This window comes from Taurulus bubalis (genome assembly GCF_910589615.1).
Source record: "Taurulus bubalis genome assembly, chromosome: 3".
Classification (NCBI taxonomy): Eukaryota; Metazoa; Chordata; class Actinopteri; order Perciformes; family Cottidae; genus Taurulus; species Taurulus bubalis.
Window position 1 is genome coordinate 954,093 of NC_136591.1, and position 13,408 is coordinate 967,500.

A 13,408-nucleotide genomic window follows, 5' to 3' on the forward strand; every position below is an offset into this window, starting at 1 on the left:
AACTACTTATACTAATAAAGACACAGTTATCATCCCTGCCAGAGTGGATATGTTTCATCTCTGTGGCCATTGAGTATTTATACACAGTGTGAGGTATGTATTTATGTTCTGTTGCTTATAAGCACAGGGCGGATTTCTACCAGCTGAATGGGTTTGTCTTATTTATCAAATATTTGCGTCTGTATGTCCTTGAAATTCTGATTTGGGGTAAATATTGAATAACCCATTATGATTCGTCTTGAACACTGGAATTCATGTATTAGGATTAATGTTTTGTGGGAAACTGAAATGACATAATAATCAAACCCGACATAAATGACGACAAATCCTTCTCACAAAATCTCAAATTAAATATATAACTTGAGTTTAATCTGGGATCCGTCTTCACTCTGATATGAAACTTCAGAGATGTCGAGAACAATCAGATCAGTCCAATCAGCTGCAGCATCCAATTAGGGCTGCAACAACGAATCGATAAAGTCGATAAAAATCGATTATCAAAAGAGTTGGCAACGAATTTCATTATCGATTCGTTGTGTCGCGCGATTATTACGCCATTCAATAAGTCGCGGAGAAGAAAAAAAAGAGCGGAGCAACTGGCCGCCAGTGTGTCTGAGATTGGAGTGAGACACGGAGAAAAGCTGAGGTCGTGATCTTCTCAAATAGAACATCTTTGATGAGACATGTCGAGTCTTTGCCAATCAGCGTTAAGATGTCTCCAGCGTCTTCATGTTCCTCAAACTTGTTTTTAATGAAGCTAGTCAGCTTGCTATCGCGTTAGCTAACGTGTTTGGGTTGTGTATCGTCGTTAAAGTTACTTTATGTTCCGTTACAGTTCAGTCTTGCTTGGAAAAAACTGTAACGTGATGAAACATGCCGTCACCCAGTGGTTCTCAAACTGTGAGGCGCGACCCTCTAGTGGGGCGTGGAGGTATTACAGGTGGTGTGCGGGGGAGTGATGCTGTTTTTTAAAAATATATTACAAAAAATATATATATATAATCCTTTATTAATCCCACAGTGGGGAAACTATTCTCTGCATTTGACCCATCCTTAGTAATTAAGGAGCAGTGAAGCTCTGGGGCTCCAGTGTCTTGCTCAAGGACACTTCAACATGAAACTATGGAGAGAACAGGGATGAACCGCTACCTTGTGGTTTTAGGTCGAACATTCTACCCATGAACATGATAACTTTACATAGTACAATAGTACAAAGTACACGGACATAAAACATCATTAATAAATAGATGGCAAAATGCCTTTACTTTCGTGGAAATGTTTACGTTACGCCGTTAACAGGTTACGCTGCGCATGCGTCTCAAAACAGAATATAGATCTAAACTCAACATTGAGGATGAATTGAGAGCGGCCGTATCAAATCTATCACCTCGTTTTAAAAATATTTATAGAGGAAAGCAGCTCCTGCAGCCACTAATACTAATACAACGTGATGCTCACATATCTGCACTCATTTTGTTTTGCACAGGTTGAACGTTATTGTTATTATCTTGAAAAGATATTCAGTGTAAAACAGGTTATTTTGAGCCACAATAAGTATTTTTTTTTACCAAATATTAGTTGTTTTTTGCACAGATAGAACTTTATTTGCATTGTTCTAACAAAGTGATTGCACAAGTTATTAGTTTCTGTCTGATGGAGCGATCTGGTTTACTTGAAAGGGATTTACATTTTCTTTATTCTATTATTTGAAAAAGCACGGATGGAGGAGTCACACAAAGTTGGACCATTTTGCTACAATGTTCTTGGGGCGGTGGGGCGCAAACATTTTTCTTCCTCCAAAGTGGGGCGTGACAGAAAAAGTTTGAGAACCACTGCCGTAACCCCGGTCTGGTTCAGTTCACGCTGTCGTTAACGTTAAACCGGCACACCGGAGGATCTGGCTGCAGGTTTTTTATTTTTTTTACTCAAAGTAGAATCAAATCACATAGTTGGGCTCAGCCAACAACGTGATGTCGTGGTCATAAGAGGCCCAGATATTGATCAGATGATGTGAATGAAAGACTTTGAAAAGAGGATGCTCTATATGCAGAGCAGCTTGATGCAGCTGAGATGAGCTGGACCTGGAGGTTTCGGTCCAAACAGACGTGAGAGGAGCAGTGCAGCTTCCTCTGTCCAGTGGTTCACTGTGAATTTGCACTGTCACTTTTTGAATAAAGGGTTGGAAATGAATGTTTTTTAGTTTTTTTATCCGATTAATTGAAAAGATAATCAACCGATTAATCGATTATTAAAATAATCGTTAGTTGCAGCCCTACATCCAATCAAATAAGTGATGAACAAGGAGGGGGCGTGTCGGCGGTTAAAACACTTCCTGGAAGCCTGTTCTCGTGACTCACGACCTCACTGTAAATAGTGAACTGTTGTGACCCCGAGGATAATCACCGCCTCATGAAACCTCCAGGGTATTCTTGGCTTGACTAGGTATATTGACAATAAGGAGGTTTCCTCAACAGAAGCGCTCGCCATCAAATTGCCGGAAAAATGTAATTCTCCGATGTAATGCGAAACAATTACGGTTGAATGTTCCCTGGTAATCCTCCACAAAGGCTGTTCCCATTTCCTGGGGAAGAAAAATACCTGCAGGTTGCTGAGATTTTTCAATTTTGTGTGTGTATGTGTTTACATGCTGAGGTCTCTTTTATGCACCGACCTTAAGCTGCCAATATTACAGTCATATAATGGGATCAGCCTTTCATTTACAGCAGTTCCTACCATTAGCTTAAAAACTCAAATGGCTTCTCATAGTCCAGCAGCGGTGAAAGCAGTACACCGATCCTCTGCTCAAGCAGAAGCACCGATAATGTAAAAAATACTCCATTACAAGTGCTGCATTCTAAACCAGCAGACAGAGTATTTCTGAAAGCTTCATTTTGACTTTGATGAAGCTCTTAAAGGATTCTGCAGCGGGAACTGATCCCCTCCTTAATTAACACATCATTGCACATTAGATCTTATTTAAAACAACACCAGACATGTAGCAAACGTGGAGGAGGTTTAGGATGATGAGTGTTTATAGCAGAGAATCAGAAGATTCACGTTGTAATGATTACAATGCACCCTTAAATGAATATGTGGCAGCTGGCTGGTAGCAAACAACTAGTGAAGGAGCCGGTGATCCTCAACAGTGTAACAGGAAACAAAAACTGAAAATGGAACACTCTCTGTTTACCTGGACTTTCTGAAATGCTTGCGTTTCTTCAGGCCCTTAAAACAGGAGGAATTTGTGCATGAATTTTTCAGGTCCAGCACCTGGTAGATGATGGGGTTGTACATGGCCGAGGACTTGGCCAGCAGCGTGGGAATGACAGACACGGTGATGGGCACCGAGTCGGGCTCACCAAACGCTGACACCACCGACACCACTGCATAAGGGATCCAGGCTATCAAGAAGCCCGCACAGATCAGCATTGCCACCTGGGAGGGGACAAAAGGCAACATGCGGATCACTTATTTGTCTTCTATGAGTACACTGAAATGTCTTCTTTTCTCTTGTTCCACATCAATGTTCTTTCCCAGCACCTTCCCTCCAACCTCTCACCCACCTTTGTGAGTTTTATCTCGAGGTTGTGGCTGTTCCTGATGCGGGCGTCAAAGTGCGAAATCTCCTTTGCAGACGACTTGACCTTGAAGATAATCATGACATAGGAGAAGACGATGATGCCCGCCGGGAGGACGAGACAGAAAAACAGGATGGCCATGACGAAGCACTGGCCGGACACGGAGGCCTGCGCCAGCCACCAGTCCAGCGTGCAGGAGGTCCCGAAGGGCTCCGGGGCGTAGTTTCCCCAGCCGACCAGGGGCATGGTGGCCCAGAAAGCGGCATACGCCCACACGAAGGCCAGGCACAGGAAGGCGTGGTGGCGTTTCAGCCATGTGCCTAAAAGTGAAGAGAAAGACGATGCACAGGTGGGTGAGAGAGAGAGAGAGAGAGAGAGAGAGAGAGAAAGAGAGAGAGAGAGAGAGAGAGAGAGAGAGAGAGAGAGAGAGAGACGTTAGAAACTGAATTGGTCAGCTTCAATTAGGCTGGTCGACAAAGTGCAACTGTTTCTGACAGACAACTTAAGGAACAAGTCAAATTGAAGGAAATTGACCGTGGAGTGTTTTTCGTTGCGTGTTCCTGCTTTCTGTTGAGTGCAGTTGCTTGAGAATGTTGCGTCCCTGTACTATGAACTAGTCAAACCAAACATTTGAATGGATTTCAAGCGATTGTTGTGAGCAAAAACCATGACAGCGCTCCATACATAAACGTTTTGATTGGTGCAATATCAAGAAAAAAGTTCTGAATATCTGAATACCCTGCTAGCTTACTATGATCGTCCCAAGTGTTGTTCGTAAAGGAACAGGCGGCTTTAAATCGCTAATCGTTTGTGGTTAAAGCTAGCAAGGAAACAAAGGAAATACAATTGACTTTATAAGAGATCCCGACGTACCGTATCTGTGATGGCAGATCTTGAGGTACCGGTCCAGACTGACCACGGTCATAGTGATGAGGCTCCCGCAACCGAAGAAGAAGCCCGCCCAGCCGTAGAAACGGCAACCCTCCCAGCCGAACAACCAGCGGTGGGCGAAACTAGATACAATGAAAAAGGGCTTTCCTGTCACTGAAAGGATAGAAGGGGAGGTAAAAGAACGACATGCGTGAAATAGGAGTGGGAAGGTTAGAAAAGAGGATGGGAGGTTGAGGTGGGGTTGGAGAAAGAGTGAATGGGGAAGACAGATTGAACGGATTAGAATTAGACAAGATTAAATGATTATTCCCTTCCACTCACCATCTCCACAACCCTTTCTCCAACACAGATCATTTTTTAAAACACTGATACTCTCAGGTCCTCACAGTAATCCATCCATCATCCTTCCCACTCTGTTTTTCTCCTGGATATTCCTGAATCAGCCGACCCCAATGACCAACGATGACCTAAAAGTAAAATGTGGTTGCCTTGCCTTGATACTTCAAAATGATACAGCCAGAAAACGGACTAAATGAGGTCAGTGTGTGAAGAGTGCAGATGACAAAAGCCCAGTGTATTCAAAGGTTAAAAAACAGGAATACATGTGACAACATCGTAATAGGGAAGTGAGAAAGGAGAGGAGAATCCATCAGGCAATACTAGTGATTATTGTATTAAATCTTCTACGAAAGGTCACGGTCTTGTCTTGTGGTTTACACAGGACTTTACCTTGGGAATATCCTTACCACACAACAAGGATTCATGGGTTCAGCACAAAGCTGCAGTGTTCTCTTTACTGCAGAGAACCAAGTGACTCCCTGACTGTGTGTCAGATGCAAACCTTCGCCCCAGAAAGCTGGACATGCCGAGGGCCTTTCGGCACTCTGGGCCCGAGCGGCATGAAAGGGATAACATTAAAAACCTCTCAAGGCAAGTTTGCGTAAATGAGCCAATGATTTGATGAGCCCAATGTTTTCTTGGAATCCTGGAACACCCAGCGGGGGACGTACAGATGCTCACATGTTCGGAGGCCAATTGGTAATCACGGATTCAGAGTCATGGCAATAACAGCCAAGAAACTCTCAGCTGTACAAATCAGGCAATGGTAACAGTGATTATCACCGTCTTTTGTCTTCCAGCTCATGTGGAAAGGAGCACTAAGTAAATCGGGTTTATGTACAGAGTTGAAATTTGGCATCCGACCCCCTCACTCCCAGCAAGCATGCACAGTTTGTTTGGGGGAGTTACTAACTTGAGTTTAGCTTCCCCCATACTATATTTAGGGATTGCTCCATTTTCTAGTAATCTTCTTTTCCATTTATTTTTTTTTGCTAAAGATTTTCTTCCACTGCCTGCTTTATTATTGGGGAGGAAAGCATCCAGACTTGTTGACTGTGAACAGTGTAATTAGACTAAATTAAGGGGAAACATGTCCTCCCTTTTCAAAAAGCAAATCCAAAATCTCTCTACATACACTCTGCCACTTCAGATTGATTTGTTAGAGGAATGCTTCTTTGTTTTGTAATCTCTTGAAACAGATTCTACGTTCATTAGCGACAGAACAAGGTTTTGCGAACAGAAGGTTTCTGTTTGTAGTCCCGGGTAGTGTTGACCAATCGCGGCGCAGCAGGAGAACAGTCCATATGGAGCGTTAACGAGGCGGACCGCATTGGCCAGCATGCAACCTGGGAACCCACCGGCTGTCGTCTGGCGGTGACTCCTCCAGATTTTACAACATTATTGAAACGGGGATGAATTTGGCTGGATATATGGCTTGCTGGTGGCTCATGGGGGAAAGGTCACTTTCCCCCATGATTAACATAATAGAGTTGGTCAAGTGAGAATATTGACCTAGTGGTATTGCTTAAGCGTGATCACCACAACACGTCCGGATCACCATGACATGTAGTATAAATATTCATGGTTCCCAGAGGACAACTTGCTCCCAGATCAAAGTGCTAGACGACCAGCTGGATCAATCAGTTGAATGAATAGAGTGTTATGTCCCACGGGGCAAAAACTAATTTAAATAATGGAGAATGTTCATAAAGGTAATGCATTTGGCTCTTGATCTGGAGATTGTCTGTTCCAGATTTGTTGTGCACTTCCAGACGAGATAAGGTTATGTCAGCTTCAACTATCAATATGACTTGTAATTATTCTCATCAGCGTTTTGGTCTTGAAGAAGGCTGCAACATGAAACGTTTTTAATAGACACATTTCCTTTAGTATGTTATAATTTCCAAGATGATCAGGTAGAGCCCTCCATCACTAAAGGCTGGAAGAGAGAGCAGGTCAACCAGGAGAGGATTACTGAGGATTACAGCACTGAGGATGACATAAAGTATTATGCAAGGTGAAAACATGAATTACATGATTTTAGTTGTATAACGTATACAATGTGTTGTTTTTTAACTCAATATAAGGTAATAATAATAACTGATATGTTATATCCTAATGTGTTTAATGTTAAATATAGTATCGCTGCAGACGGCAGCAAAGTTCTTTGTTCTTTACGTTCTTATTAATTTCACACATTGTTGTCTCGATTTGAACACAAAAACATGGGAAAATACGGTCCAGGTGGGAAAATACAGAAGTCCCCTGTTAAAAAACGTTAGCTGCAGCAGTTTGAAGAAAACAAGGCGGCTATTGTCTGCAATGTGTCGATGATTCTGAGGAAACGCAGATGGAACGCCATGGGCGAGGTTCTGTGTGCGATGCATGGGAACGGCTTCTATATGCTTTGAAGCTGAAAGATGAAATGTGATAGGATTCAAATTGAATCCAGTGGATTCGTCCAAAGGGATCATATGAACATTTTGCTTAGTTGCACTAAAGCTTTGCAACTCCAGCCAGGACCTGCTGGTCCAAAGAGACTGCGTGAGCAGACTCACCTCATCATCTCACCGAAGAGATCTGCCTTCAGGATAACGAGCTCTCCATGCGCAAACATGAAAGGAACAAGGGTTACGGATGCAGATGTGCAGCACATGTTAAGCAAGGCGGCAGTAGCTCAGTCCGTGAGGACTTGGGAACCATGGACTGAGCATGGAGCGTGGACTCCACAGGCGCTACGCTGGGTCAAAAGGCTGGGCCTAGATTTCACTGTGTGCTGGGTTTCGTGCCTCACAATAAAAGTAGATTTACATTAACATTTGAAAAGAAATAAGCCCTCTTTGATATGTGAACCTTTTTGTTACAGCAAGAAGATGCGACAAAGATGTACAGCGCCGTGAAAACTATTAAGTGCTGAGTGGAGAACGTATTTGATGAAAGATTTGACTGCATACAAGTGCCGGGAGAATAAAAGAAAGAGAAAAAGACAACATAATAGAGATGAAGGCATCTTACGGAGGGCGAAGAAGAAGGAAAATGTTCTGCTTTTATCATCTAAGAGCCACTTCCATCCACAGCACCCAAGTGGCGGAAAATGACTGACAAGTGGAAAAAAGGTCGATGCAATCAACAGATTGTTTTCTAGACATCTTAACACCCACACAGATCAGTGTTATTACCGCTTTCCATTTAATATTCTTTGATTTACAACAGTCATCATGAAGTGAATGAAAGGAAATGCTTTAAAAAAAGCATCTCTTATGTTCCTGTGCTTATGCTACATGCTACGTGTTAGCAAACAGCTGCCTTTCTTTACTCATTTCATCCGTTCCTAATGTGGAAATACTGAGCGGAGGTTGATTAGTAAGGTTTTGAATTGCTTTCATATGAACTTTTAAATGCTGACACTATGTTCTTATTTTATATAAAAGTGTATGGCAGAAAGAAAGCATCAGTTAGTTGTAGGTGGCTTGAAAAAAGATATAAAGGTCATGTGACATCACATAATAAGAATCGCAAGTCTTATCCTCCTACGATTCTCACTCAATTCACAGATGACAAACATGTATTTGTTTGTCGTTAATAAGGTTATCAAGCAGAGGACTGTGAGAAATACTGAAATGAATGCAGTTGAAGCTCCACACCCACACACATGTCTCTGTATCTTTCTGTTTTATTTTGCTTTCCAGTGGTGGGAGGGATTGAAAATAGCAACTTGAATAGATTCTGAATCAAACCATGACAAAAAAACAAATAAATCCAATTGTGAAATTCCCAAAGATTCCCATGACGGCTTACAGACGATGTGGTTTTGTGCACATGAATACCGATGTCCATTGTCCCATTGTTTACAATGAAGCATTGAGGTGTATGGGTGGTATTTTTAATTTGTTTTGGAGAGTGATGGTATTATATCACGGTATTACAGAATTAAAATGTATATTCCACTTAAAATGTGATTCTACCAATTTTCACTCTATTTGTAATGTAAGAAAACATTGTATTGGCTCCAAATGAGAACATGTGGTATAGAACTACCCGTGTTTTGGGAGTGTTTTTTATCCGCACCAGTGAATTTGAAAATCGTGCTGTTGTTTCTTAAATTGCCAGAACTACACTGTTTACATTATTGTTTACTACATTATAGCCACGGTCTCAGTCGGGCAAAACGACTGATGGACCCAAAAGCAGAGGCAGAGGGATGATACACGGTGATTTAATAAAGCAAAGTCCAAGTCAACTTGAAGTCCAAAAATGTGTAACTGAAAACCCAACAGGCAAACCGGCACGACACCAGGTTCAAAAACGGCGGGAAAACATACAAAAGCAGGAAGTGAAGTGAACACTTGACACAAGAGGCCAAATAAAGCAGAACATAAACGTAACCAAAACCCTGATCGTGACAGCCAGAGCAACATGTCCTTTGATCTTTAATTTGATGTTCAATATGTAGTGAAGCCTACATTGTTTCCCCAATATTAGTAACACGTATGGGTACTTGGACAATTGTTGGATCTATACATTCCATTATTTTCCAAATGTTGAATCATAAATGTTAATGGAATACTCAACCTGCCGTGTGTTGTTTCCTCAGCAAAGATAGACGTTGGAAATGATCTGTTGGTTGTTGGTCACCAGGGCCCTGTTTCTCGTACCTGGCTAAACAAAGTCGAGCAAATGTCCTAATCTCCATCTTAAATTAGCGAGATGATTGACATCAGGCTGTCTGGGTTTCTTCACGGCTGATCCGCTGAAACGTCTCGTTCATTCTAGCCAGACGTCAGTCATCTGGATAAATGCGCCGCTCCTCTTCAGAAGGATAATAATGGAGCACTGACACCACCATGTTCTAACAGTACAATGGACAATAAACTCAGAGGAACCTCTTTTTATTTCTCTGCTGAGAAGCAGGAGATGATCATGAAGGCATATGAGGAAGTCAGTACCGTAGTCATTCACAGCAAACGCATTGCGAATATTCCAACGTTTTTGCAACACTGTTGCCGTGAACGCAACTTTAACTCCGCCCCCGCTGCGAGACATAAGCGTCTAAATATATCAGACAAGTTAAATGCGTCAGTGTTGAGAAAATGTATCGGCAAATTTTAAGTGCTTCATCACCCAAATCAATCAGATTATATTTACGAATAAATATATACTTATGAGGATATATGTACTGTATGCACGTATGAATCATGTACTATATATGTGTATATGAGTTTGAATATGTTATGGGCGGATCAGTATGTATGTTTTATTCATGATCAGAAATTCAATCAATTGAAGCAGTGAAAATAAATTGTGTGTGATTCTCTGTATTCTCATCACGATCACCTTAACCATGTTCTACAATAATGATATGCATGGTGTACTAATAACACTGTCATATAATTATGATGCTTTCAACACATCCATGAGTTTCTTAAGAGCTAAATAAGCTTAAGAACAGCGGCATGCAGCGGCTGACAGTCTGTGTCTGAGACGATCAGCTGCGCCTGTGGTGATCAATGTCCGCGGCTCGAGAAGCTCTCTACATAAATGATTCCTTGTCGGCAAAATCTATATCGCCGCGTACAGGAAGTCATGATGATGTAAAGGATGGATCCTGGCGATCTGGAAGAACTCTCTCCCTATAAAACTAATATAACTAATATCGCTCCTTCATCAATGAGGAAGAAGCTGCCTTTTTGTCCGTGGGAGTGTCCATCTTATCCAGTGAAGTTCAGTCAGCCTGCCCGGGAGCAGGTTTACATTTTTGGATGTGTTGCTATGGTGATTTATCTAAGCTTGCTTCGAGATACCGAGAAAGCCTGACCTACATCATCTTATCCTGACAATTAGCTGCTAACTCAGTAAGCCAGGTATACAGCGCCAGGTATACAGAGCCAGGTATACAACACCAGGTATACAGAACCAGTCTCCATATAACCAGGTATACAGAACCAGTCTCCATAGGACCAGGTATACAGAACCAGTCTCCATAGGACCAGGTATACAGAACCAGTCTCCATATAACCAGGTATACAGAACCAGTCTCCATAGGACCAGGTATACAGAACCAGTCTCCATAGGACCAGGTATACAGAACCAGTCTCCATAGGACCAGGTATACAGCGCCAGATCAGAGGTCATCCAATGCACTGATGGTTTGTAGACATTGACAGAAGTTATTACTTGGCAGATTGCTGCCGTGCCCCAATTCAAATGATTAATTATTTTAAACAGAGTCTTTGTTGTGTTTTTGTTTCTACTTTACAGGAAAAAGTTGGATGCAGAACTCTGCTTCGACCTCGATGGACCTTGCGTCATCAGCGCCTCATGGTCTCTGCAGCCGCGCTCGCATCGTCACGGAAAAGCCCAAAGAACAAAACTTCCTATTCTCACATTGGAACTCATTTCAGGGTCAGCTGACATCTCCAGTAACTGTTGATGTAATGCAGTGTCTGCTGTCTAAGTTGTGACACTTCTATATTTAAAAGGTCCGCTCATCTGCTCAGAGGATTTGAGAAAAACCATAAAACAAATCAACACCTCGTGTAAGCTCAAATATAATATGTTAGAAGACTATGGTTTCCTCTGTGAAGCCCTTGAGGCTCACGGATGAATGGTTCCATACAAACGGTCTGCTGGTTAACAAGCATATTAAAGCCAAGAGAAACATTCTGAGAAAATGTGGAGGGGGGAAGCAAACACTTCCTCCCGCGTGACCGGCTTTGAATTCAAGGTTCCATTGCCATTGTGTTTCTGAGACAAATACAGAGAGACATCAGATGGATGATCATGAAATCTGACATTCATGTCCCCTCAGGAATATTTGTAATAACCTTCGATGAGCTCCTGAATTCTGATCCGGCGACATCGGTGCATCACCTTTCCATGAGTCCAACTCCTTGGTTTATGAGCAACTGGCTCTCTCTCAGCATTAGTTAGCATTGTTCATAAGTGAACGTTATGGCTGTAGACTCTCAGCATTGACATACATATAAGCTACGGGGAGACCGGGGATCGAACCAGCGACCTTCTGGTTTCAGGACGACCACTCTCCCCATGATCTCCAGCCGTGTTGAGTTGTTATCACACGTCACTTCCATTAAGTAACACAGGTGTGAAAAAGATGGAACTGTATTCTCAGTCTTCCCCTTGAGAAAGGTAAAGGTCAAAGCGTTCCTCTGAGGTCGAAAGTGTGCGCTAACGTCATCAAAATTAGAAACGTCTGTTTCCAGAAGTCAACAAGAATGAAAGTCAATAAATGGGAATCTAGATTAATGCCATGGTGGCCGTGTTCTAGGTTGGAACATTGAAGTTGGGACAAAGACATTCTGAGATGCAATGCTAGATATTCCCTGGGTTCAGTGACATAGGGGAAATGAAATGAAAAGGTTTCTTATCAAGAGTATGGGAATGGAAATCATTTCATTCCTCTGACACTCAGTGATTTAATGAATCCATGAATCCATGGAAAGTGTACCCTATTGCAAGATGTACGAAGAGGGACTGAACCAGAGACACTTACTGACAATATATTCAGAAATAAATTAGAAAAATACAATGAAAATGTCAGCACGGCCTCTCTTTTCTTCTTCAGATACAGACATATAGAATAAAGGAGAGACGGGCCTAAGTTAGCTTTATTTTACTAGAGATATCGAATGTCTTTAGCTTCAACAGCGGCCATGTTGTTTGTGTTGGTTTGCAGGATAACAGAACTACCATAGGAAGGTTTCTGTAAGGTTTCAAATCACTTTCATCTCTACCCAAAATATGTCGCTATTGTACGATCCTGCAAACCACGAGATACGTTTGAAATCGTCTCATCTAAATCAAATACACCTTTCATGAATAAAAACGTGCCGTTTTAACGTTCTAACGTTTGTAACAGTTTTAACGTAATACAATCATTATGAAATAAGCGCGCTCTCTCTTACGTAACGTTACGATGCAAACGTGACATCACGCTGGTTGTGTAACGCTACGGAGGAAGTGTTACACAACGCTGACTTTGGATTTCACACAAACATCTTGTCCTGTTGAACCTGTTAGTGGAGCACAACTACACACAACTACACACCACTACACACCACTACACACCAGACTACACACTACTACACACCAGACTACACACCAGACTACACACCAGACTACACACCAGACTACACACCAGACTACACACTACTACACACCAGACTACACACTACTACACACCAGACTACACACTACTACACACCAGACTACACACCACTACACACCACTACACACCAGACTACACACCAGACTACACACCAGACTACACACTACTACACACCAGACTACACACTACTACACACCAGACTACACACTACTACACACCAGACTACACACCACTACACACTACTATACACTACTACACACTACTATACACTACTACACACCAGACTACACACTACTACACACCAGACTACACACTACTACACACTACTACACACTACTACACACTACTACACACCAGACTACACACTACTACACACCAGACTACACACCACTACACACCACTACACACCAGACTACACACCATACTACACACCAGACTACACACTACTACACACCAGACTACACACCACTAC

The 13,408-nt window shown here is 42.2% G+C and overlaps 1 protein-coding gene across 1 annotated transcript in view; it reads right to left on the reverse strand.

The window, feature by feature from the left end:
* opn5 (opsin 5) overlaps positions 1–13,408 on the reverse strand; it is a gene marked incomplete at both ends in the record, with an annotated part of 29,549 nt that overhangs the window by 582 nt on the left and 15,559 nt on the right. The window contains 3 exons of the mRNA XM_079215134.1: positions 3,191–3,435; positions 3,564–3,898; positions 4,452–4,622. Of these exons, the coding sequence (XP_079071260.1) occupies positions 3,191–3,435; positions 3,564–3,898; positions 4,452–4,622 (751 nt within the window). The remainder of the gene's footprint in view (positions 1–3,190; positions 3,436–3,563; positions 3,899–4,451; positions 4,623–13,408) is intronic.